General features: G+C 62.7%; 1 protein-coding gene across 1 annotated transcript in view; it reads right to left on the bottom strand.

The window, feature by feature from the left end:
- Positions 1-815: 815 nt before the first annotated feature.
- Positions 816-25,832, bottom strand: part of SHISAL1 (shisa like 1) — a 39,387-nt gene continuing 14,370 nt past the window's right edge. Inside the window, exons 2-5 of the mRNA XM_059680868.1 lie at positions 18,383-18,478; positions 15,963-16,176; positions 7,616-7,906; positions 816-1,005 (exon numbers count right to left, since the gene is read on the bottom strand). Coding sequence (XP_059536851.1) covers positions 816-1,005; positions 7,616-7,906; positions 15,963-16,176; positions 18,383-18,446 — 759 coding nt within the window. The 5' untranslated portion in view covers positions 18,447-18,478. The remainder of the gene's footprint in view (positions 1,006-7,615; positions 7,907-15,962; positions 16,177-18,382; positions 18,479-25,832) is intronic.

Here is a 25,832-nt window from a genome sequence, read left to right as displayed (position 1 = left end):
GAGCGCTGGCCGGCCCCACGCGCTCCTCAAACTAGTGGGCACTGTCCCCATCGGACGGCCGCTTCATGAAGCTGTGTGTCCTCTCCCCGGGGCACCAGCTGTGGGATGCGCCGCGGCCTGAGCAATGGCTTTCGGGACAAGCAAGCAGCCCTCCGTCACTCATGCACAGTCGGAGACACACAGACGTCCCCTGAGGGTCATGTAGGTGGTGTGTCCATCAGGGTCCAGGCAGGGACACAGCGCTGGGCGGCATTTATTCTAGGAACTCGGGAAGGTGCAGGAAGGGGTGTCAGAGGTCCCGAGGAGGGGCGGCCTGGGTGGGAGGGGGGGCCTGTTTGCCGGAGGGGCGGGGTCTGGCCGCTGAGGTAGGGGGAGGAGGCTGGCATCCAGGAAGGCTCTTGCCTGGGACGGTCAGGGGCCCCCCAGTGGGGAAGGAGAGCGTAACTCCTGGGCCCTGGTCTCTGTGGCCGAGCCCCCCCGGCTCAGGGGCCAGAGCCCATCGATCCCAGACACCTGCCGCCTCACCAGGGAGTGGATTCTGGGACAGGGAGGCCCGGGGGAACCAAACTGACAGGAGGACAACAGCCCCCTTTTCCTGTCTGGTGGGAGGAGCTGTGGCCTGAGGCCTCAGCAAACACACTGGGCGAGGGGGAGGGGAGAGCAAGCGCTTGCCAGGGACCCTCTCCCCACTGACAGAGTGGACAGGCAGGGAAGGGGGTTTGGGGGTCCTTCCTGTGAGTGGGTCCTGTGAGTGGGTCTCGGACTCCATCCCCGTGATCCACCTGCAGAATGACTTGCTCCCACCCGTGTCCAGCTCAGAGAGGGCAAGCAGCTTGCCCGAGGACACACAGCTGGGCAGCACGGAGCCTGGCGACCAGCCCAGGGGGCCCCGAGCCCTTATTCTTGCCACGCATGGGCTGCAGCGTCCAGCGACGGGCATGCCGGATGGAGTTCCAGGCCAAAGCCACCTGGCCCCGCACCCCTCCCCCCAGCACCTCTGGGCGCCTGGGAAACAGGCGGGCCGTCCGGAGGGCGCTTATGCGCAGCGGCCCTCTCCGCCCCGGGCAAGCGTGGGTTTCCATCATCCTGACACATTTGCTGTGCAACCAGCATCTATTCTTAGAAGCAAATATTTTAGCAGTTAAGGCCGGAGCGCGAATGATGGGGGAATAATGAAGGCAAGATGCCATGTCCTCCTGGCCCACGAGGAGGGGCGGAATTCCTCCCGCCCCGCGGCGCCCGGGCTGCCAGCTGGCCCTGTAAGTCTCTGAACTACATGGTTGGGGGGAGGTAACAGCCACCGCCCAGCCACGGTGCCCCTTCACGGTGACCCCGCTTTCCCACGGTCCCCTGGCCGCAGCCCCGAGCAGCCTCCTTTCCTCGCGTGAGCCCGAGTCGCCAGGCCTTCCGGAAACAGCCCCTCTAACTGCTGGGCCAGCTGGCGCCTTGGTTTACACGAACCCGGCTGCAGTCACCCCGTTAGGAAATCTCCACTAAGTTCCACGCTGGCGCGCGGGGTGGGCAGTGGGGGTCTCCCCCTGCTGGGTGGGCAGGTGCGAGAGCAGGATGGCGCGTGTCCCTGGGAATAGGGGTGCCACGTGGCTGAGCCCTTACTCTGTGTCAGGCTCCTAATAGGACACTCCGTCCTCTCGATCCACCTCCCCCCACCCCACCTTTCACAGACAAGCAAACAGGCTTCAGAGGAGTGAATGACGTGCCCGCGGTCACAGGGCCTGCGGATCTGGCTGGCGGGACCCAGGGCCCTGGCCTGCCCCCCCCCGCACCCCTACCCCCAGCCCAGATAGAGTGGCACCTGGGCTGGAAGGGGCTGGGACGGCCACGCTCAGTCTAGTTGATCCTGGAAGTGCATCTTCGAAGCGACTTTTCCAACACCTTCTCTAAGGTATATTCATTCGCCCGTGGCTGATACATTGATTTTTTCTTATCTTTTATTCTCAGCATTTACCGCACGATACGGCCAATGCTCGCTAAGTGCTTGGTGAAGACAGCGAATTCCCAGCCGGCCCGGCTGCTTCCTCGCAGTGGACAGTTTCTGAGGAGGAGAAGCAAGACGGAGCTGGAGGTCTGCAAAGGGACTGACGCCGGCCGTGCCCACGGGGCCCGGGCAGGGGTGTGGCAGGGAGGTCTGGCCACGCGTTCTGTCTCCCCTGCTCTCTTTGCTCGGAAGGACCCGGAGCTGCACAGGGTGGACGACCCTCCCTTCCAGAGCCACCTTGCCCACTGCCCCGGCTACTGCTGCCCGCTGCCCGCCTGTGGGTGTCCCTGGAACACTGGCTCCTGCTCTCACAGGGGCATGAAGCACGCGCGCTCCTCCACGGTGGGGTGCACACACCACAGGCGGGCAGGCCTCTCACGGGGCTGAATATGTGAGCGCTGGAGCCGGAACAGGCAGTTGGGTGGCTGGCGGCAAACATTTGACGACCAGTTCTCCAGCGGGAAACAAGCCCTAATCTGTAGCACTTGCTGCCCATTTCCCTGGTGTAAATGCTGCCACTGCGATGTCACTGGACTGGGAGTCGGGAGGGGATGCGGGGCAGCCACCGCCACCCAGGCTTTCACTGCGCGGACACAATAGTTGTCCACACTCAGGCGCAGAGAGAGTGGCAAAGGTGGCAACAACCTGAGGAAGGGAAGGGTTTCCGGTGTCTATTACTTGTGCGTTTATACAGTTTATTTAACTGTAAGTTGGTATCATTTCATTTTTGTCGGTGGATGTGTTTAACAACGGGCTCCCCAAATTCCTGCAAATCCAGCCCGCAGGTCCTGGGGGCCGGGGCGAGGTGGCCCCCGCACCCCTCGAGGCCGCTCCTGGCCCCGTTTCCACGGGCATTGGGGAGCGTTTAACTCTCCAACCTGAGAAGCAAAGGCGTAACTCGAGTCGCAGTTCTCTCGGAAGGAGACGTGATTGAAAGTCCATTAAAAATGTATTAAGCAAACGGCGGGGGCGAGAGCTGTGCAGCCGAGAGGAACGCCGGGAGCCGGAGTCCGGGAAGTGCGCGGGGCTGTGCGGAAATGACTCGATTCCCGCCTGTCTCAGGGGGCACAGTGAGATGAATGGGCAGCGCACAGGAGAGGAGACCCAGGAGTTACCAGATGGAAGGGAAGGGGTGCGACAGTCAGAGGAAGCACGATCACAGGGCGGTGCTGGCGGCAGCCATAAAGCTGTCCGCCCCTTGACTCAGTAATCCCCCACCTGGGATCTATCCAGGCAACCACTCGCCCAGGACACCCAGCCACAGTACAGGTGCTGGTGGCTGCCTTAGTGTGTCCCTGCTGATCGTGTGTCACCGTAACAAGCCAGCAGCTGTATAGATACTTCCCTGGGGGGGGGGGGGGGGTGTCGTGGGGGGAGCTAGCCTAAAGCTGACAGGCGCCAGGCACGGGGCACATGAGGACACGGTCACTCCACTCGCCGTCACTGAGCGCCTACTCCCCGTGCGGGGGAGGGGGGGGGCGGGAGTACAAGACAGACCCACCCCTCTCTCCGGTGCCTCGCAGAGAAGACAGCAGACCACAGAGCGAACGCAACTGCAGGCGGTGAGCACGTGAGGAAACCAGGGAATGGGGGAGTGGGCGGGGTGGGCGTGGGGGCTGTTGCTAGTTTATCAGCCTCGGCGGGAAGGCCCCCTCTGATCCGCTGATACCCGGGCCGGCACCGCCGGGGCTGGAAGGAGGGAGCCGGAGCTGCTCTCGGCCTAGACTGTCCATTCTCCGCTTCCAGAAAACTCCTACTCACCCATGGAAACCCTTTTCAGGTGCCGACTGTTCCCTGGCCAGACGGTACTCGGCCCAGAGGGCCCAACCCCCCCGAGGGACGCCGGGGTGATGAGGGACGTCTGCGGAGCCGTTCCGCCTGCCAGGTCTTCCCGCGTCTCCTCTCCTCTAACCAGACAGCACCTCCCGCCTCCCGCCCCGGGGGAGGTCCTCTGGCTGCCAGACCCAGGGGAGCGGCTTGAACCCCGGCTGCTCAGCCTCTGAGAGCCTTTGCACCTGCCCCTCTGCTCCTGCCTGTGAACAAATAGAGCTACGGAGCAGGCGGGGTGGTCCCAGGGCGGGTGCTCGGCTTTGGGGAAGACGAGGGGGGCCACTGGGCGGCCCTGGCCTGGGCAGGGATGGAGGGTTTCAAGGCCGATAGCTGGAAACGCCCCTGTCACGGACCCGGCGATGCTCTGAGAGGCGGAAGGGGGACCAGGGCAGGTGGGGGGCAGAGGCCTCCAGGTGGCCGAGCCAGGACACTGGGTCCCTGAGGGACACCCGTCCATCATCTCCCTGGGACAGCAGCCAGCCAGGAGAGCAGTGGTCACAGGGGCGTCCTGGTTGTGCGGAAGCTCTCCAGGATGTGATGTTGAATTAAAAGCCCAGACACACGATGTATGTGCGGATGGAACAGCTGTAAGTGAAGGAAGGAGCCAGCGGCACGAAGCTGGAGGGCGGGGGCTGCGCTCAGCTGAGGCCGCCTGTGCCTGCTCTCCTGATCGTCGGTGAGCCAGGCACTTTGTGGTGAACAATTGGGCATAAGAAGAAGGAACGGTGACTGTTCCTTGGTGGATGGCTGCGGGGAGGAGGCAGCTAAGACGGGAGAGAGTAATTAAGACGAGCGATCAGGACCTCTGAGCTGGGGCGCCAGGCGCCAGGCCTCTCCGGGCCTCTCTGGGCGCATCTTCCGGCCCCTCCCGCCGAACCCTGAACCTCTGGGGCGGGGAGGGGCTGAGATGCTGCAGGGCCTGCCCGGGTCAAAGGATTCTGGCGGGATTCGAACTCCAGGTCCTTGGGGCTCCCTCTGCCAGGGTCTCCGTCACTCCGGTACAAGTGGGCACATCCACCGGCACAGACCTGGGTCACCCCAGAAGCCACCAGGCCCTGCCTGTTTTTGGTTAATCCTCCCCCGAGGATATGTTTTCCCCGTTGATTTTTAGAGCGAGTGGAAGGGAGGGGAGGGTGAGAGAGAGAGAGAGGGAGAGAGAGAGACATCGATGTGACGGGGACATACCGATTGGTTTTCCTCCCGCATGTGCCCTGACCGGGCAGGGGATGGAGCCTGCGACTGAGGACCGCGCCCTGGACCAGAATGGAACCTGCAGACCCTTCATTCCAGGCCGACCTCGAACACGGAGAACACTGGCCAGGGCACCTGGTCCTTTCCTTTGGACCCGGGGACGGGCGTGTCCTGGGCACCCAGCCCCGAAGGAAAGGGGGTCTCTGTCAGGTGTAGGGGGGCCCTCGGGGCAGGGACAGAACAGAAAGGAGAGAAGGCTTTAACCTGGAGACTCTCTGGGGGGCACGTCTGCTAACTCCCCGGACTCCCTCGCCGTTGGCGGGTGTCCCCCTGCAGAAAGCAGACCCCGGCCTGGCCCACTGCCAGGGAGACAGGGGCCCGCGTTCCACCAGGAGGAGGGTTCTGGGGTGAACTCAGGCGCCCGCAGGAGGCACGGGTGAGTTCTGCAAAGAGCTGGAGGGTGTTCTCCACAAGGCGAGGGGGGGGGTGGGGGGTGTGGGGGGGTGGGGGGGGGACGGGGGGCGAACAGCCAGGCCAAGTCCTCATTCTTCCTTGGGCCTCATGAAATCTGCAAGGGTCATGTGACTTCAAGGGCCACGTGGTCTTTTCTCGTGCCCTGCTCCCTGTGTACAGGGAATCGGGGTACGGGGGTGGGGTGGGGTGGGGGGTGGGAGGCCTCCAGGAGCTGGAAAAGCTGGGCTCACCCACATACCACGGAGCAGGACAGGACGGGACGGGAGGGAAGAGAGAGGCCGCGAGGCTGAAGAGGGAAGTGAGAGGGGGCAGCGCTGTCTCGGGAGGCTCCTGAAGGGAGACAGCGGGACAGAAGCCCGTCGCAGTGCCTGGTGAGCGTCCTGGCCTCGCACACACGCCTTGGCCTTTCCCGGCCTGACTGTGAGGCTGTGACACGCTTGCTCTCGGTGGCCAACAGCCCAGCGTGTTGCTGCCTAAGGCCCACGCTTCAGACCCCGCCCCCCCCCCCGCCGCCCCCGGGGCCAGGCAGCAGGCCTCTCGTTGTCTGCAGCTTTGGGCGGGCTATGCGTCTTCCCGCCACCATCTCTGCGTCCCCGGGAGCCGGCAGGGGACCCCCACCCAGGGGCCCTGCCCCGCGGACATTTGTCAGACTTGGCTGAGCAAGGCCGGGACTTTGTCTCCTGCGTGATCGATGGGGCCATTATTGGATCAATAAGCACAAGCTGACTTAAGTCGCACCTTATTAATTATTTAAGTCCCTCCTTATTGAAAGGTCGCTACCGGTTAACCACTTAAATGGTCACTACTAGCTTGGCGGCATCTCCTGTGAGGACGCAGCCACGGCGAACTGAGTACCTACTATGTGCCGGGCGCTTAACCCTGAGAACAAGCCCGGGGCAGCGGGGTGGGGAGGTGTGGGGGGGAAGGGACCTGCCTGAAGCTTCGGGCTGGGAAACGGCAGAGCTGGGCCTTGAACCCGGGTCGGGTTGCTTGGAAAACGTATGGACTTGGCAGTGACCACTGTGCTGTATGTTTTTGCGCCTTAGTGTTTTTCACATTCTTAGTGATATTTTAGAAAGAGAGAAGAGAGAAACACCGATCAGGTGCCTCCTGCATGCTCCCAGCCGGGGATCAAGCCCGCAACCCGGACGCGCCCCGACCGGGAATCAGACCAGCAACCTCCAGAGTCTGGGACGACGCCCCACCCCCGAGCCACGCCCGCCAGGGCTGCACCTCAATCTTGTACCCGAGGTTCAGCATGGTGATGTCCCGGGATACTGTGCCCACGGCTGCAGCTCAGCCCCCACCGAGTGTCGAACCCCTCACCCCACCCCTGAACCCCTCACCCCACACCTGCACGCAGCCTGGCTCCGGCCAGGGGCTGGCTCCGGCCAGCGGCGCGGTGGCTCCCTGCTCCAAAAGGCACAGACCTCCGCCCTCCTCCCAACCTTGCACTGCCCGGGACCCGGCGCGCTCACTCCCCACCTCCACCCGCTGGCTGCACAGGCACGAGAGTCGCAGTGGAGGTGATGGATGGGAACACTCTGCTCAGCGGGGTGGACAGGTGCTGCAGGGGCAGCCGCCCCACAAGGCCGGTCCCTGGGACTCCCTCCTGCTGGCTCCTTTCCCTCCTGCGCATCACTGCGCAGCCGCCTGCTCGGCCTGCCTCAGACGCCTCTCTGTGACTCAGCGTGCGCACCACGGAGCCCCCGATAGGCTCACAGTCCAACTTCATTCCGAGAAACCCCCCCGGCCCATCACAGACTGATCTGCTTCCTTCGGCCAGATGGTGAAACGTTGGAAAGCCACCCAATTTCCCCTTTTGCCTTGGCAGCCAGGAAGCTCACCGCACCATTTAGCGCTCAGCGGCAATGACTCTCACACCAGCTCTCAGGGCGACAAACCTGCAAGCGATGCTTCTAAACTCCGTCTCCACCTCTCATGTGGACTCTCCTGCTCAGGCACACCTGGCCGCCATGGACAAGCTCAACTCTTTCTTGGCAGATAATCAGGTAATTGATTGACAAGGCAAACAGGGCGGCAACAACGGTCTGGCATTTCCCGAGCTCGCTGGCCAAAGGCAAGTGAGCCAGGGCAGCCTGGGACCCGATCGCAAGCACTCACCAGGCAGACGAACTCTGGAAGGTCACCAGCGGCGGGCTGTGGGGGTCTCCCTGCAGCGTGTGCACGGCCGGGGGGGCTGGTGGCAGGGGGCCAGGGGGAGGCGGGGGCTGCGGGGCAGGGTTCCCCCACCGCTGCGGGTCCTGTTTCATCCACCGTCCGTGGACGCCCCACCGCGTCAGGTAAACCTTGCAAATGTCGTAGTTCATCGCCGAGTAATACAGGAGATCCAGGACCAGCAGCGTCAGCACGAAGAAGCCGTAGATCCACACGCCCAGGAGGGCGGTGTAGTTGCTGGGGAGAGACGGAGAGAGATGAGAGGGGCGCACGGCCGTCGCTCGGCCAGGCGATCGGCCGCGCTGGTGAGGGAACACGGCACGGGCCATCTCGGGGTCCCAGAGCAGAGGGGCCGTGAGGAGTCCTGGATCCTCTCCTCATGCCCACCCTCCACCTCCTCTCCCCCACCGGCCCGGTCTGCCTCCTCCCAGATGCTGGTCCTCTGCCCTGGGCCCTGTCCAGCCAGAACAGCCCCCCACACCCCAAGTCCTTAGCGGGGGGGGGGGGGGGGAGAGGCACTGTGAAGTCTTCCACCAGGATGTGGAAACCTGGGAAGCCGTCCGATTTTCCCTTTGGAAGGAATCCTCAGTTGCCATCTGGGGCTCCCAGGATGGGGTGGACCCTGCCTTCACCCTCATGCCCCCACATGGGTGCCACTCACAGACCTGCCAGCAGTCTCTGTGGGTGCCCCTTGCTTGCCCACCCCAGGGCCTTGGCTCATGCCATCCCCGCCACCTGGGATACCAGCTCCTCCCCATCTTACTGGGCCCAGGGCAAGTGCAGGAAGTCTGTTGTCTTAGGACAAACCGACCCAAGTTCCAGAGCTGTGCCCCCTGCCCCTCAGCACCCACACTGGGCCACCTCACGCCCCCACGTGCCGTGGAACTCGCCGGCACCTACCTGGGCCAGCCCCCTTCCAGCCTGCCCCAGGTCTCCCCGCTTCTCAGAAGCCCAGGAAACAGGGCATCCGCTCGGCCACCCTCCCCACACTCCACGTCTCACGCCCCCCTCACCCCCCACCCCCACCGCCCCATTTCCCACGCGGCAGCCACGGGTCCTGGCTGTTCCCTGGCACCTGCCCCTCAGACCCACCCTCTATTCCCTCCTCACTCGGCCCCTGTCACCGGGCAACGACAGACTGTGTTCTGCCCAGGGTCTCAGGTCCCTCCATCATTTTTCTTATTTATTCACCAACACCCCCCCCCCGCCCCAGGGCTGCTCCGCCCTCCAGACGCAGAATGATGGAGGGTGTCGGTTTGTTTTTCAGAAGGAAAGTGGCCCAGACGCTACTCTATTGTAGAAAGGCAGTTATCTCCTCAAAGTTTTTTGTTTGTTTGGGTTTAAAAAAATATATGTGTTTATTGATTTGAGAGAGAGAGCGGAAGGGAGGGAAGAGAGAGAAACATCAATGAGAGAGAAACACGGACCGCCTCCCGCAAGCCCCCTCCCGGGGATGGAGCCGGACGCCTGGGTGCCCGGGATGACACTCAACCGACAGAGCCCCGCGGCCAGGGCGGTGGGAGGTTTTCCGCTGCAGGAGCGCGCAGCCCCTCAGTGCAGCCTGGCTCCCCCTCACCGCGGAGCGGCCCTGCTCGCTCCAACGCGGCCTTTGCACGGGCTGTGCCTTCTGTCCCACAGCCTTCTCCGCGTCCCCACGCCTTCCTCCCTGGCCTGGCTCCTACCTTCTCTTTGAGACCAGACCTGCTGCTCCCCCTACAGGGGTGGGTCGGCCTCTCCTCCGGCCTCCAGCCCAGCCCCCACTGCCTGACGGTGGAGTCTGTCCCCCCGCCCAGGCCAGGCCAGTGTCCCCGTGCCCGGAGGGCCGGTGCCCGGCTTGCCGCTGCGGCTCGGCTGCTGTGCCGGGCAGAGCTGGCCAGGGCCGGGCTGTTTAAAGGAACCGATGTACCGGTCACCCAAATGCTGCCCCCACCCGCTCCTGCCGCGGCCTCCGTCAGGGGGGCGTGTGCTGGCGGGTGACAGAGAGGAGGCCTCGTGGCCCCGCACCCCACAGGGGGGGACCCACCCCAGCTCTCGCCAGAGGGGACCCTCCGTGCCCTGGGTCCCTGCTGGAGCCCGGGAGCCAGGCCTGCAGCCAGGCAGCCTGGCTCTGGTTCCTTGCTGGCCCGGCTTTGCTGTGTAGCCTGGGAGAATCCCTGCACGTCTCTGGGCCTGGAGATGATGGGACGCCCGTCCTGGGCTCCGTTTCCAGACTCGGATCCTCCCGGCTCGGTTCACGCCTGGCCCGGCCTCGGCCTCGGCAGTGAGATGGGCTGCTCCCCTCCGCCTCCTCCAGCCCCTGCACGGGCGGGGCCCCGGCCGGGCATGCTCTGTGGCTCACGTGCCCTCGGCCCGGAATGCCCCCCTTCCCCTCACTGGTGGCCCCGGCTGGAGGGAGCGGCCGCTGCAGGTGCGGGGCACAGCGTGGAGTGGGCACTGCACTGCCGGTGCTCGGGGCAGGGCCTCTGCTTGAGGACGGAGCAGCCAGGCAGCCTCTATCACAGCCGCCCTCCTGCGCCCTGCCTGTGCCCCCACCTCCATGAGGCCGGCACAGGTCCCAGGGCTGGTTTAGGCCCAAGTATGAGCACCCAGCAGCCTCATTTCACGGGGAAGCTCCATGTGCCTGGCACCTGGGTGTGGAATTCCTCCAGGGCACAAGCTATAGCCCTGGCCACTGAGGCAGGTGTCCTGGGGTGGACATCCAAGGCCAGAGGGGGCCTGCCGCCGCCCTGGCACCACTGCTCTGCCCAGCACCCTCTCCCAGCTCCCCATGGGCCCCCAGAGTTGCTCTCAGCATCAAGCTTTCCTCAGCGGTTCCCATGGCAGCAGCCCGGGGGCCGGGGGAGGCGAGCAGGGAGGGGAGGCAGGAGCAGCTGTTTGCAGACAGGCCCTGCGGAGAGGGAGTCTGTGACACCGGTGGGGGGCGGGCGGGGAGGGGTCAGAGGGGCGCTGGGCCATGCTGGGCCTGGAGCCTCCAGGACGGAGAAGCAGGGACAGGAATGAAAGCAGCCGCGCGGGTGGGCATTGCTCTGAAGGCTCACACATCTCAACATTCAGACCGTGAGGGGCGTTACTGCCATCGCCCCCCACCCCACTCCCGTGCCCCCTGACCCTCCCAGCTGCAGGCGGAGCACCGAGGCCAGAGCAGTCGGACCAGCTCGGCTCCAGCCCGGCTCTGCCGCTGTGCACGGTGTGAGCACACGCAGGCTCTCGCCCTCTCTGAGCCTCAGACCCGGCGAGGTGGTCCTAGCGCAGTGATGGCGAACCTAGGACACGCGGGTCAGAGGTGACAGGCGAACTCATTTTTTTGGTTGATTTTTCTTTGTTAAATGGCATTTAAATATATAAAATAAATATCAAAAATATAAATCTTTGTTTTACGATGGTTGCAAATACCAAAAAATGTCTATATGTGACACGGCATCAGAGTTAAGTTAGGGTTTTTCAAAATGCTGACACGCCGAGCTCAGAAGGTTCGCCATCACTGCCCTAGCGGGACCTCCTGTACAGGCAACAGCGCTACTCGGACGAAGGGCGCTGGTGTGAGGCCCCTCACGCCACCCTAAGTGCTCGCAACTGTCCACTGTCTCCCGTCCCCACACCTGGGGGCGGATTCAGAGTAGGCGACATGGATTCCGGAAGGTTCTGTGCCTGACAGGGCTCAATGGGAGGGACCCGCTCAGCGGCTGGACTGGAGCTTGGGGCGAGCTGGGTGGGGACGATAGGCCTGCAGGACCGCCCGGTGGGGGAGCCCGAGCACCCGGTCCTCAGGTCCCAGGCCCAGCCGACTGCACTCGCTGGCCACCCCGTGGCTGGAATGCCTCTGGGCCTGGGAAAGGACGGCTTTAGGGACAAGGTGACATGTGCAGACGGGGGAGTGACCACCCATCCACCCGCCCTCTGAGGGCTCTCTGTCGTCCTAGAAACCCTCTCCCACGCGCCTACCCCATCTGCCCGGCGCAGGAACTCCCACGCACTGCAAAGACCCCTCGCCATGCCACCTGTGCCAGACACCCCTGTCCCCAGGGCAGCTGACCGCAGACCCCTCAGGCCCATCACCCGTCCCGCCTGAGCCGGCCTGGAAGGCGCGTGCACACTGGACTGTGCACCAGGGCCCCTCTGTGTGCCGGTGGCAGGCGCCTCGCCCGCAGTGGGCTGGACGGGCTGCTTCCCTCCCGCCCTGCCTCCCGCCAGCAGCCAGAGCCGAAACACACCCTCTGCTCCTCCAGGAACACAGCTAACCCCGCATCAGAGGCCCCTTGCCCGCCTCCAGGCCACCTCCTGGCCGACGGGGGGTCCTAGCTGCTAACGGACCCCAGCATCTTCAGAGAGTGCCGACCAGGTCAGGCTGCGCTGGTCCATCCAGGTTGGCAGCCAGCGGGCGCTGCCCTGTCTGCGATGTCGGAACCTCTGGCCTCTTGGCTGAGATCTGGCACGTTCCCCAGCATCAGGCCAAGCCTGGCTCTCTAGATGCGACGGGGGGTGGCAGAGCCAGTGGCCGGAGCCAGGGCCCCATGGCCCTCGGGGCTTGGCCGGAGCTGGGACAGGTGACCACACCAGCCTGGGCCCACCCTTCCTTCTCCCTCAGAGCAGCTGTGAGAATGAGCCACACACGCAGGTGTCTCAGCCGGGAGATGACCGATCCAGAGGCACAAAAGGCCGCACCGTCCAGAGGTGGCCCCTGCCTGGCCCCTCGCACACCCAGGGCCACCTGGACCTCCCAGCCTGCAGGCCCCGTCGCGCCCGGTTCACTGGCCCACCTCGGCCCTGTGTCCCACCCCACAGCTCATCTCGTCGCCCTCCGTGCCACGTGCTCCACCTGGACACCAGGCCCTGGTCCGGCGCTGGGCTCGGGCCTTCTCCCCGGGGTCCCCGAGATGAGGCAGCGGGGTGGGGGCTTCCAGGGCCGGATTTGGACTGGTCATCTCCGGGTGAGCCTGCCCCCGCTCAGCAGGGCCCCGTCTTGCCCAAGTCACCATCATGGCTTCTGCGGTGTCCTAGGCCCTTGTCCCATGCACCGTTCACGGACACAATCCCAGCCTAAAGCCCTCAGGGCTCCTGTGCCCTCAGGCCCCCTTGCCACCCGCTGGAGAAAGTCCAAGCGCCTGGCCCGGCCCGCCCCACTCCCTCCCAGACCCCGCTGCCTGTCCCCATAGTCCCCCTCACCCTCTCCGCCTGGACATGCTCAGCCTCGGGGGCACTCCCGCGTGCATGGGGTCGGGCACACGCCTCCCTCCTGGGGCACGGGGGCCCTGGTGACAGGACGAGCGGGTGAGGAGTGAACTCATCACACCACGGGGCAGTGCACGCCACTGGGCCTCCGTCCTCCGTGGTGAGGGAAGGGGCGGGGGGCTCGGTGGAGCACCAGGAAGGAGGAGTCCCTCCAGAGCGGAGGCCCTCCCCCTGGGGTGATCCTGCACCCACACTTGGCATCACCAGGAAACATGCTTGGTTGACACACAGGGTGCGGCGGGCCCGGAATGCACAGGCAGCCTCCAGGGCGGGCTCGGCCCAGACGTCCATGCGGCTGCGGTGGGGATCCCCGCCCTTGGCCTCTCCTGCTGAAACCCGCCTCCTCCAGACCTGGGCTGGCTCCTGGCCCCCCACTGACCGGCTGCCTCGATCAGGTAAGTTACTCAGCCTCTCTGAGCCTCCTCCTCGCTGCACGCTCCGCAATGCCGGCCGCACGTCAAGCTTAAGAACCGAGCTCAACTTCTGCCCTTGGCATTGCCGTTCCCCCGGGGGAAGGCTGCGGTTTGTGGTCAGCTCTGCATCGGGCAGCCAGGGCCCCCTGCGCCGAGACGAGAAGTGCTCCGCGTGCAGCCCGCGTGAATGCGTGGATTATAGAGACCGGGGGCTTCGCAGCGGATCCCAGGCCCGGTCGCCAGAGCCTCGGAGCCTCGGAGCAGTCTGGCTGCCTGGCCAAGCGCCTGTCCTCTGTCTGGCGGGTGGCCGGCAACTGCAACACTTCATGGTCCTCACCGCTATCCTGGCCGGGCCCTCTTCCCTCAGGGACTCGGCCGTTGGTCGTATAAAAGGCTCGGGCCAGATTCCCGGCCTGATTCCAGCCCTAGGGACAGGCAGGCCTCGCCGAGTGACGTCACACACGGGATTATTCTAAGGCCTGAGCAGATGGGAAGGTATTCACCCTGCATTAGAGGAAGGAGGGTCGGGGAGCTGGCCGCCGTGGGAGGAGGGGAGGACGGACGAGCGTTAAATCTCCTGCCTGACCAAAGGGGACGGGCGGCTTCCCCGAGTAGGCATGGCGTGGTGGCAAAGCCTTCAGGCCCCAACAGCACACAGAGAGTGGGACTCACACCTCCCTCCCACCACCTCCCAGTGGAGCCACTACTCTCTTCAAGGGTCCCTCAATGAACACTCCTTCCAAGTGGGTGTTCCCTTACCATGAAAACATATATATCCACCCCGAGAATCAGCCTCAGAGTTATTAGGAAAATATGTGAAGCATCCCCATTAAACTGAGAAAGATGATAAAAATGCCTGACAATTTCAAAGACTGTTTTAGAGATACTCGCCAACACGATTGCACAAGAAAAAAAGAAGTGAGGCACAAAAATGGGCAAGTAGGAAACAGTTACCATTGTTTGTAAATGTCATAGTTAAACCTCAGAGAAAGAACTGGAAAAGTATTACACAGTCAAGGAACTTTAGTAAGGTGGCTGAGTATAAAGCTCACATATAGTAATCCTTAGGTCTTTTCATCGAAACAGCAGTCGCTTAGAAGATGTCATGGAAGTAAAGACCCCATTTATAACAGCATAAGAAGAAATATGTAGGAATAAATGCAATATATATATATGTTATCTATATGAAGAAAATTCCAAAACACTATGAAAGAAAATTTGAACAAATGGGGAAACATACCATGTTCTTGGATAAGCATATTCAGCATCATGAAAAGTTAATTCTCCTTGAATTAATCTATGAATTCAACACAATCTCAGTAAAAAATACCAACTGAATTTTTTTGGGGGGGTCAGGGGTACTACACAAGCTAATCCTAGAGTTCCTGTAACAAAAGAGCCATGGGAAGTAAACCAGGAAGACTTTAAAACGTATTAATGGGCCCTGGCTGGGCGGCTCAGTTGGTTGGAGCATCAGCCCGCACACCAAAAGGCTGTGAGTTCAATTCCCGGTCAGGGCACATACCTACATTGCAGGTTCAAGTCCCAGTTGGAGTGTGTGCGGGAAGCAACCAGTCAATGTGTCTCTCTCACATCGATGTTTCTCTTTCTCTCTCTCTGTCCCTCCCTCCCTTCCACTCTCTCTGAAAAGCAATGGAAAAAATATCCTCTGGTGAGAATTAACAAAACAAACAGAAAAAAGATTTGAAGGCAAAAAAGTAAAACATAAAAGAAGTAAAAAAGAAAAATTTTAATGATCTCAGAGTAGAGAAAGCCTTTCTCAGTATAACATAAAACCCAGAAGACATAAAAAAAAAAAGAAAACAAAATTAGATACAATTTGATTACATAACAATTAAAAATTAGTCATGAGGGGAAAAAAATCACAAACTCAGACACACTGAGAAAATATTTGTAATGCATATTTCCTTCATATATAAAGAGTTCCTGTAAATAAATAAGAAGATGGCCAAAAATTCAATAAGAAAATGAGAAAGGACACAAACAGCTAGCTCACGGTAAAAGAAATACAAATGGCTCTCAAACATGTGAAGCAATGCTCAGTTTCACTCACAATAAGAGAAAGACATGCTGTTTCCATCATATTCCCACCACTGCTCGGCTGGGAACTCCTCCTCTTTCTTTACACTCATCATGGTCCCCTCCATCGGGTCTGGTGTGTTTTAATCACCTTAAGGAAAGGGGCTCAATCTCTGGGTCAAGAGACCAATCAATATTTGTTGAACAAATAAGGAAGGAAGGAAGGAAGGAAGGAAGGAAGGAAGGAAGGAAGGAAGGATGGAAGGAAGGAAGGAACTTGGGTCTCGTGGATTCCAGGCCCAAGTACTTTTGGCCTAAAAGCCTTCCACCTACTTGCCTTCATTTAATTTGCAGCAGACCTGAAAGGTAGGCATTATGTGCCCGTTTCTCAGATGGAAAGGCTAAAGCTCAGAGGATAGAACAGGCCAGAAAACTGGGTCTCCTGAACTCTCCCAGGCTCCTTCCAGGCCCAGCCATCCTGGCAATGGCGACCCAACAGCCACCCGAGGGGATGGGGTGTTTGGTCCGCATCCTGCCTTGATGGCGGGGGGTGGGGGGGTGGTGGAGGTGGGGCCCAGGCAGGGCATGTGGCCGGCGTGCGTGGCACTTACTTGTGCGCGTAGCCCTCGGAGCTGGCTGTGAGGTTCGCCTGCATCACCGCCTGGAACTCCGTCTCGTTGCAGCAGTATTTAAACACCGTGTTGTTATGGTGACAGCAGAGGATGAAGGTTTTGTTGTCCGAGAGCCGGGGGCAGTGGAAGCCAAAGTGGTAGTGGCCTTTGTGGTCCGTGTACGGCTCACAGACCCGGAAATGCGCGGACAAGACTGGAAAACAGAGTCGCCAGGCTCGGTGGGGTCCCCACCAAGGCCTGTCCTAGGGGGTCCGGTGCAAGCCTCACCTCTGACAGGAAGCCCCGCTCCCTCCACGACAGCCCTGCTCACACTGTGTCCCCAGACCAGGGCTCCCGTGAGCGGGGCTACATCTGAAGCCTCCTGGACCCTCTCCGGCCGCTCCGCACACAGCAGGCACTTGAGGAGGAAACCTTAACACGTTAAGCGCCCAGCCTGTTTTGTCTTCCGGAAGGAAAGTAGTGCCAGTCACCGGTGACTGACTGGGCGCTTCATGTGTTAACTGTGGCCTCACCGGCTCTGTCTCATTTAATCCACCTGCTACTCCGTCAGATGGGTCTGAGATCCCACTCTACAGATGCAGAAACTGAGGCTCAGAGGCCTACAGGGACCTGCCTGAGCTGGTGGTGGTGGTGCCGTGGAAGCCAGCCAGCCTGCCCCGGCTGAGCCCTCTCCACACCTCTGCTCTGCTGCAGTGAGGTCTGGGGGACCTGCTCACAGGCCCAGGTGGCCTGAGGGGTGAGGAGCATGTGGGCAAGAACCGGTACCCCTTGTGGAGAAAGGGCGCCCCCTTCGCACCTGGGTCTCTACCAAAGCAATGCCCTCGACCTGAAGGTCCCCAGGAGCCTGGCCCGTGCCCCTGCCCCCACCTTCCCAGTGCCAGCTGCCCCGGCCTAGGAGGGGGCCCCGTTGCCAGCTGTGCCCTGGAGATACACAGGGGAGGAGGCCTGAGCAGACACAACAGGAAAACCCTGGAGCGCTGTCCGGCTTGGTATCTTCATACCAGGGGTGACTGGATCTAACTTGTACCCTGAGAGGGCCTCCATTGGCTGAATGCTTCTCTCCAAGCACCCAGGCCTGCTCTGGGCGACAGCCCCTCCAGAGCCGTCTCCCTAGGCGGCCGAGCCTGCAGCCCACACAGCTCTGGGGGTCCCAGCCGGGGGTCCCTGCTGGGCGCACTGGCCCATGGGCGGCCGGGGCAGCCTTGTGAGGTCTGGGCCCCGCCCCACGTCCAGCACCCTCTTATGCGGAGATGGGCAGGGCCACTGCGGGAGGGGTCCCAGGTCTCAGGAGTCAGGGGGCTCCAGGCCCCCTCTCAGCCTCTGCCCTGGGGTGCAGGGGTCACTGGGTGGGCCGGGAGGATGCACCTTCTTCTTTATCCCGTGGGCTCCCGCTGCACAGGGGGAAACTGAGGCTCAGAGCAGGCCTCAAAGTTTGCATCTGCTAAGGACTCGGAAATGCAGGCTCTGGGGGGGCCCCTTGGCTGCCTCCTGAATCAGAGGCGCCGGGCGGGGGAGGGGTGGGCAGCCCTGTAGGAGGTGCTGACAGGCTTGGGCGTGGGAGCCCTGGCCTAGGGGATGCCATGCCACAGGGGGGAGTGAGCAGGGGGCATGGGGGGAACCGGGACAGAGAGAAAGGGTGAGACAGAAAGAGATGGAGAGACAGCAGAGAGAGAGAGATGGAGAGACAGCAGAGAGAGAGAGAGATGGAAAGACAGCAGAGAGAGAGAGAGATGGAGAGACAGCAGAGAGAGAGAGATGGAGAGACAGGAGAGAGAGAGAGAGAGAGAGAGAGAGAGAGAGAGAGAGAGAGAGAGAGAGAGAGAGAGAGTCGGCGCCTGGCTCAGGTCGGGGCTCGGTCGGGCCGCTGAGGGGCCAGCCTTGCTGGGGGTCAGGGCGCTTCTGGGGTCGGCACTCTCTGTCTGGAAGCTGAGGCCCGGGTCCCTCCCACCCTGGAAACAGGAGGGGTGAGCCCACCTGCCACCCAGGAGGCCGGGCACCGGGGGTGGGGCCGGGGTCACCTTTGGGGTTCAGAGGCCTGCCCCTCACTAGCTGTGCTGTCTCGGCCAGCCAGTGCCCTCTCCAGGCCTCAGTGTCCTCTCTGCCCAATGGGGTGCCTACGACCTCCCCTCGCTTGGACCTGCAGGGGTGAGGAGGGGAGAGAATCCTAGGAAGGCCTCTCCCAGGCCCCTGGCAGCCACCGTGACCCCCGCACCCGAGAGAACGTCTCGCCGAGCGCCAGGGCAGGCGTGTGCGGCGAGGCACCAAGCAGCAGCTCCTCACCGGGGGGTGCCCATGGGCACCCCAGTCAGCACCCGGAACCCTGGCTGGGCTGGCCATGGGCCCGGAAAGGACTCCTGCCCCCCAGGCCTCCCCCTCCCCCGGAGCACCCCGGGCGCTACCTGCCGGAACCAGCAGTGAGAGGACGGTGAGCACGTTCAGGGACCGCTGGCCACAACTGGTCATCGTTTGGCTTGCATGGGGCCGTCCGGAGCTGCCTGCGGGGCGAGAGCGGAGAGGCTGTGTGGGCGCGGGCACAGGCACGCGGCGCGGCCCACAGCGGGGGACGTGGCGCGGGCAGGGGAGCGCGTCTGCTGGGCGCAGGGGCTGGGCCGCGCAGGATGGAAACACGCCATCCAATTTCCTTTCTGGAATGAATGACCTTCCCCCACCAGTCAACTGTCACCTCCTTTTCTTTTCACAGAAAAGGAGACTTAATCAAAGGCGGGGGCTCAGGTGGCGGAAATAACGGTGGGGCGGGCGAGGCAGCGGGCGGGGCGGGCGCGGGGATGGGGGCTGGCGGCTCGGGGATGGAGGACAGAGCCTGCACCTCGGGGTGCGCAGGACCCTGGCCTCCTGCCGTGTCTCGAACCGTGACTTCCAGGAACCCGGCCACAGTGTGCACCAGGCGGGCCCTGCCCATCCCGGCATCGGGGACAAAAGCAGTGAACGAAACAGACGCATTAGCACTGAACAGAGGCAGTCCCTGCCCCAGCCGGCACTGTACCGACAGCACCGAAACGGATCAGCATTTAAAATGCTCCGAGGGGACACGCCCTGAGGACGAGAACAGACCCCTGTCCACGGTGTTCACAGAAGCACCAGCCACAGGAGCCCAAAGGGGCAAACAACCCAGGTGTCCGTGGACGGGCGACTGGAAAAGCCACAGTGTGGTCCACCCGGACCACGGCCTAGGATTCAGCCACAAAAGGCAGGAAATGCTGGCATTGCCACACGGGGAACCTCGAGGACACTGCGCTGAGCAAAGAGCCCGTCACCGAGGGACACATTCCCTGCGATTCCACTTACATGAGGCCCCTGGAGGAGTCGAATTCATAGACAGAAAGTCGCTGGTGGCCGCCAGGGGCTGGGGGAGGAGGGGTGGGGTTGGTGTTTAATGAACAGCTTCCGCCGGGGAAGAGGCAAAAGTTCTAGAGACGATGGCGGTGGAGGCTGCACAGCAAAGCGAAGGTACTCGCTGCCGCCAAGCTGTGCTCCGAAAGGGGCTGACGTGGAAAATGTTACGTTATGTGTATTTTATCGCAATAAAAAGGCTAGGAGGGGAATAAAGCAAGGTGTGTGTGTGTGTGTGTGTGTGTGTGCATGTGCGTGTGTGTGTGTGTGTAGAGTGCTGACGTGGGGGCTGTTAGGGTGGTCTGGGCGGCCTCGCTGGGGAGGTGACAGCTGAGCAGACATGAGTGAGGCCGGAACCCGCGGTGTGGCTCTCAGGAGGAGCGCTGCGGGCCAGGTCGCAGCCAGTGCAAAGGCCCTGAGGTGGGAGCGCGGGGAGGCCAGTGCAGCCAGTGGGGGTGGGCAGGGGGAGAGGGGGAGAGGCGGGAGGGGATGCATCTTTATAGCACCTACTCTGTGCTGGGCTCTGGGCCAAATGGGGCCCTAGTGGCACCCTGTTATGGTATATGAATTGTGTCCCCCCAAGTTCATGTGGAAGCCCTAACCCCAGGAACTCAGAATGGGCCCTTATTGGGAATTAGGGCTGAGGCAGATGCAATTAAGATGAGGTCACAGCAGAGAGGATAGGCCCCACCCACCATGACCGGTTCCTCATAAAGACGCACACACAGGGAGGACCCAGGTGAAGACAGAGGTGGAGATGGGGCGATGAGCCCACACGCCAGCAAACCCCAAGGATCACCCCCAAGCTCCCAGAAGCCAGGGCGAGGCCTGGACAGTCGCCCTGAGAGCTCCCACCAGAGCCACCCCTGGTGACCTCGGGCTCCGGCCTGCAGGCTGCGAGCGCCTGCTTCTGTGTGCGAGCCCCGGTCCAGCAGCCCCAGGGCGGGCACAGGATGCTCGCCGCTCACCTGGGAGCAGGATGTGATGTGAGGGGTGGACCCCTGCAGAGCCGGCTGCACCCTCCTGCCCAGGCTGTCCCCCATCTGCTCAGCGGGTTCCTGTGGGCGCCCTGCCCCCTCCATCCTGGTTCTGATGTCAGTGCCAACCTTTTCCCGGCCTTGGTGAGGCCCTCCAGCCCCCCGGGTGGCCCCAGAGATGGGCCCTCGTGGTGAGGTTTGCTCTGGGAGAGGAGGCTGAGCAGGGCCACACGCAGCCCCCAGGAGCGGCCCCTCTGGCTGCCCAGACTGTCCTGGGGCACCGGCACGGGTCCGGCCCCGGCCTGGGCTGCAGGGGCCACCACTCAGCTGGCTTGTCCTCACTCTCAAAAGCTGGCAGCCTGGCAGGGAGCGCAGGGACGGGAGCCAGGCGCAGGCAGCTCAGGATCCTGCCAGCAGAACAGAGAGCCACGGGACAGCCCAGAAGCCGGAGACCTCGGGGCAAGGAGCCCGGCCCAGCCTCAAGGCCCATCACAGGAGGCGCAGCATCCAGCCTGGCCCTGCGCTCAGGCCCTGGTCTTCTCACCAGCAGCACGGGCAGTGGGCAGGGGGCAGGGGGCAGTGGGCAGGGGGCAGTGGGCAGTGGGCAGGGGGCAGTGGGCAGGGGGCAGTGGGCAGTGGGCAGTGGGCGGCACAAGGGTACCAGGAGCCCTTCTGAGGAGTGAGCCAGAACAGAAGAGGGGGTGGCAGACCCAAGGCTGAAATACTGAGCCATGATGAGTACTCCCGGTGAGTGCTCCTGGGTGAGGGCCTTCCTGTCTCTCCACAGGCCTCTCCTCTCCTCCACCAGCGCCTGCCCCGCACCCCACACCCGCATGGAGCCTGCTCTGCCCCGCGGGCTGTAAGCTGCTTAATTGCTCTGAGCCTGGGTGTCCTCCTGGCCCCCCTCAGGGCCCTCGGGGAGGAGGAAGGAGATTAAAGCATTTGAAAGTGCTTAGGAAAGGATTTCCACTGGGGAACCTGGGGATCCGCCCTGGACCATGCACTGTGGGGGGGGCAGGGGAGGTGGGTCCTCGAGGATGACGCCCCCCCAGTGTTGGCCCCATCTACCGACGGGGAGGCCCAGGTCCCTCTGGCCCCTGTCGGGGGAGGCTGCCCCAGTTTTGGAGCTGAGGCTCCAATCTGAGAGCCGGTGGGAAGAGGAGGCCACCTCTGCCACGTGCCCAGCCCTGTCTCCTGCTGCTCCCCCTCCCACCAAGCCCTGCATATATTGGGGGAGGCTGTCACTCACACCTGGTGTGCCCACCCTGGTTCCTGTGAGTAAATCCTGTACCAACCACTTCAGAAGCTGCTCCAGTGCCCCCTCCTCCGGGAAGACTGCCTGGAGTCCATCAGCTGGAAGGAGATCATCTCCATTGAGGCCTATCGTATTCCACCTCTTCTTTCATTAATGTGTTAATTCACTAATTCATTCATTGATTCTCTCGACATCTACTCGCTGACCACTGACTGTTGAAGGGACCTGAGAGGGCGGGAGCCACTGCCCTAAGGGGCACTGTGCAAGGATGCCCACCAGCCACGCCTTGGCCCCCATGCCCTACTCTATCTGCCCCGGAGGGGCCTGCACACCACAGGCGTTCTCCGCCACCACAGGCTGTGTCCGTCCCGTCCAGCACGCGCACACTCCCTGAGGTCTGCTCAGTCCTTGGCCACTCCTAAGGCTGCTGGACAAGGTCCGGGTGGGGAGTCTCTGGGTTGGGCTCAGAGAGGTGAAGTGACTTGCCCAAGGTCACACAGCCACTCAGCAACTCAGACAGGAGGCCAACCCAGCCTCCCAATGTACCCCCCTCGCCGCACTGTGAGGCCCTCCAGAAAGCACGTGTACACAGACTGATTAGACTTATCATCCAGCTTCTATTTCCTTGCAAACTGGGAAACTGCCCACAGTAAAACTCAAATAGCCGGGGGCCATTCTGGCGAGCGGGACTCTCCTGAGCTCGGACGGCACCCGCAATCACGCGTCGGGCAGGCATCTCGGCGCTGCCCCCGGTCAGCCGGGGACTGTGTTCCCATATTTGAGGATTATTTTTAAACATCAAATCTGGTGAGGCCGAGAGGAGAGGAAGGAGGGCATATGAAGGGAGACAGAGCCGCGGAAGATGAATTAAATCCCAGCGGGAACGCAGATCTGTGTTGGTCAGGCAGGAGAGTCAGGGGAGGGCGGGGGGGGGGAGGTAGGCGAGGCAGGGGGGGGGGGCGGGGCCACTGTGTGTGCAGGAGGGGCTGCGGTGGACACCCAGGCCTGCCACGGGCCCTGCCCTAAAGCCTGGAGATCCTTGCGTCCGGCCCACCCCTTCTTGGCCCACCATGCCTCCCCCGGGGGCTGGCCACACACATCACCTCTTGCCTGGGCCAAGTCAAGGGCAGCCCTGCCTAGCGGCTGGGCCCTGGGCTTGGGCCACACTGTCTAGGCCATGTCCTAGCTCCACCTTTTGTAGCCACACCCTGTTGCCTGGGACGAGCCTCCTCAGTGTCCCAGGCCCTGGAACGGGACGGGAATAGTCTCTAATTCACGGTGACGACCGAATGGAGGGACGCATACAAGCCCTGGGGACGGACCGGCGCCAGTGGGTGCTCCCAACGCCCGTGGTGAGTGCCCGCTGTCTCTGCCCAAGCCTCGCCCACCATCCAAGTCCCAGGGGACCCCAGCGCCAGCTTTCTGACCACCCACCTGCCGCTAGGAGTTCCGGTGGCTCTGAGTTCGCTCACTCCTGAGGCCCCCGCCCCGTGTCGCCTGGCCCCGGCTGCCACCTGTTCGTCTCTCTGCTCCTCCAGGTCAGCCGTCCGGGACCGGCCTCTCCTCTGGGCCTTTGCACCTGCCGCGCCACCTGCGTGGGCCCCCCTTCCCCTCCTGCCTGGCCGTCCTTCTTATTAGTACCAGGACGCACACTGTGAGTCAGTCGTTGAACAAGGGCAGGGCCGGGGGCCTCACCAACAGGCCTGCGGGCAGCGGGTGCCAACAGACAGGTGGCGAAACCACCACTGGGAGACAGCAGCCCAGGCCGGAGCGCCTCCTGGGCGGGGGCGCAGGGGGTGAGCAGAGCCCCCTGGTTCCTGCCACCAGCTGCACTGTCGCCTCCCCAGGTGCAGGAGGGGGTGAGGGGCAGAGGCAGCACTCAGACCGTGTGCCCCGCGCCTGTGTCCCGTCTACACTGACTGATGAGCGTGTCTATACCCAGCAGCACACATGCACACGCGTGTGAGCGCACATGGCATCCGGGGTGAGGTTTAGCCTCCGGCAGCTTCCCCAGTTCCCTGGCGGTGCCGACCTCATCCGGAGCCTGCGGGCGTCTGTTTCCGGACGACCTCCACGTGCAGGTGATAAAACCTCCCTCCGAAATGCGACGTCGGGAATGAACACTTTGGGAGGCATGACAGCCGCGTGAAGCAAGGGCAGAGCGTGTCCTCCTGACCCCACGTGCCGCTGGGGGGAGCGGCGGGCGGCAGGGAGAGAGGACAGTGGCCACGCACATGCACGGGGGACGGTCACAGGTGGAGAGCGACATGTTCACGGGCAGCGGGGTTCTGGGCTGCACGGCCAGCAGCACCGGCCACCGTGACCCGAGGCCCGTGGCGCCAGCCCTGTGGCGGCCCCTCACCCACATCCTCTCAGTGAGCATCGTGCAGGCCTGAGGTGCATGCTGCTCCCATCTCCACGGCCTCCCTCTCTCCATGCAGACCTGCCAGCCGCGCCTGGCCCTCCCTGGTCCTCGAGCTCCTCGAGGCTTCCCTGAACTGCTCCTGCACCTCCACCCACCCCCACCTGAAGGGGAGGCTTTCAAAATACAAGCTCACACGTCAGCCCGTTAGAACCCTCCGAGGGCCTCCCACAAGGCATCAGGGTGAAGACCAGACTCCCGCCAGGGTCCCGGCTGGGCAAATTACTTCACTGGCCTCAGTTTCCCCACCTGCAAAATGGGCGCCAGGCCCCACCTGGCAGGGGTGCTGAAGGAAGACGGAAAGCACCGGAAGTGCTAGCAGGGCTCGGGACGCAGCCAGCCGGTGCTCCAAACGGCTCTCCTCTGCAGCCCCGCTGCCGACGGTGTAGGGACCTGAGAGACCCCCCCGGGCCCCTTGGCGAAGGAAAGGGCTTGAGCACCAGGCCTGCAGGGGCTTGAGCCTCTGCTCCGCCTGCTACTAACTGCCCCCTGCCCGGTACAAGCTCCTCCAGGGGCTGCCTCTGTGCCGCCGCGTCCCCCTCTCCAGGCTCTGCACACAGTAGGTGCTGAATAAATGTTTGCTGCCCAAAGAGCAGGCACTCCACCCACACTCCCTGGCCTGGGTGCCAGGTTCACTTTGTTGCAAAGAACACGTTTTCAGACCCAGGACTCGGGAAAACCCCTGATTTTCCTGCCGCGGCCGCGAGTGACCTTGGGCACCAGCCTCGTGGCGGAAGTGCTCCCTTTAGCCAGCGAACCCCACCTCCCGGGCTCTGGTGGGAGGCTCAGGGTCCTGGGCCCCACCCTGACCCTGGCAGCGGGGGCATCAGCACGGGTGTTAGAATTGGGGCAGCCTGCAGGTTACCACCAACTTTCTTCCTGACGGGGTCTTGGTCCCTCAGCGACACCCCCACTGACAGGCTGGGATCTGGGTTCAGGTTCTAACCTCGGCTGGTTTCCATGGCTCCCTTCCTTGAGCCCTCGCCCTGGGCCAGCTCTGCTTCAGCAAGTCCTCTATGTCCATTATTTTCTTGAATCTCTAAGGTGGGCACTGCCATTCACCCCACTTCACAGGTGAGAAAACTGAGGCCCAGGGAGAAGACAGGCCCGCCCAGGGCACACAGCCGAAGGAAGCTGAGCTGGAAATCCCCGCCCTGCAGAGGTCTGTGTGGGAGGAGGGGCTCCTGCACCAACTGGCTGCCCCCCGCCCCCCCCCCCGCCCCGCCCCGTGAAGGGAGGGCTCAGCAGAGACCATCACAGGCCCTCAGCAACTCAGCTATCCCCGGCCTGGCTCTGTTCTCCCGAATTACTTGGCTGCAGCACGGAGATAAAACAGCCCTGGAAATCCCAGCGGCACTTTCTCCCACTGGAGAAGCACAGAAACGCCACATGAAGAATGAATCACTGTGCGTGTCAGCAGACAGGGGACCGACGCGCACACAGGCCTGTCAGCCTCCGGCTCCTTCCCATGGGAGGGACCCTGGCCCGGATCCTCCCTCCCGGGGGAATGCTGAGCCCTGGTTTCCCATCTGTCAATGGGGAAAACACACCCACCTCGAAGGGGAGCTGGCAGGGATCAAGGAGGTGATGGAGGCATTCACTCATTCACTCATTCATTCATTCATTCCACACTGACTGAGCGGCGGGGTGGCCCTGGGTCAGGGACCTCACACTCTGTGGGCTGAACGGACCGTCCCACCCCCAGGAAGCCAGCCTGACACCCACATGCCGTGACCCGGGCATCCTGGTCTGGTTGGGGGGCCCCGAGGGAGCTGAGAGCTGACAGGTAAGCAGGCCTCATCCAGATCGGGTGAGTGTGGGCCGAGGAGAGCACCCCCCCGTGA

The sequence above is a fragment of the Myotis daubentonii genome, chromosome 2, assembly GCF_963259705.1.
Source record: "Myotis daubentonii chromosome 2, mMyoDau2.1, whole genome shotgun sequence".
NCBI lineage: Eukaryota > Metazoa > Chordata > Mammalia > Chiroptera > Vespertilionidae > Myotis > Myotis daubentonii.
This window is presented reverse-complemented; position numbering and strand designations above follow the sequence as displayed.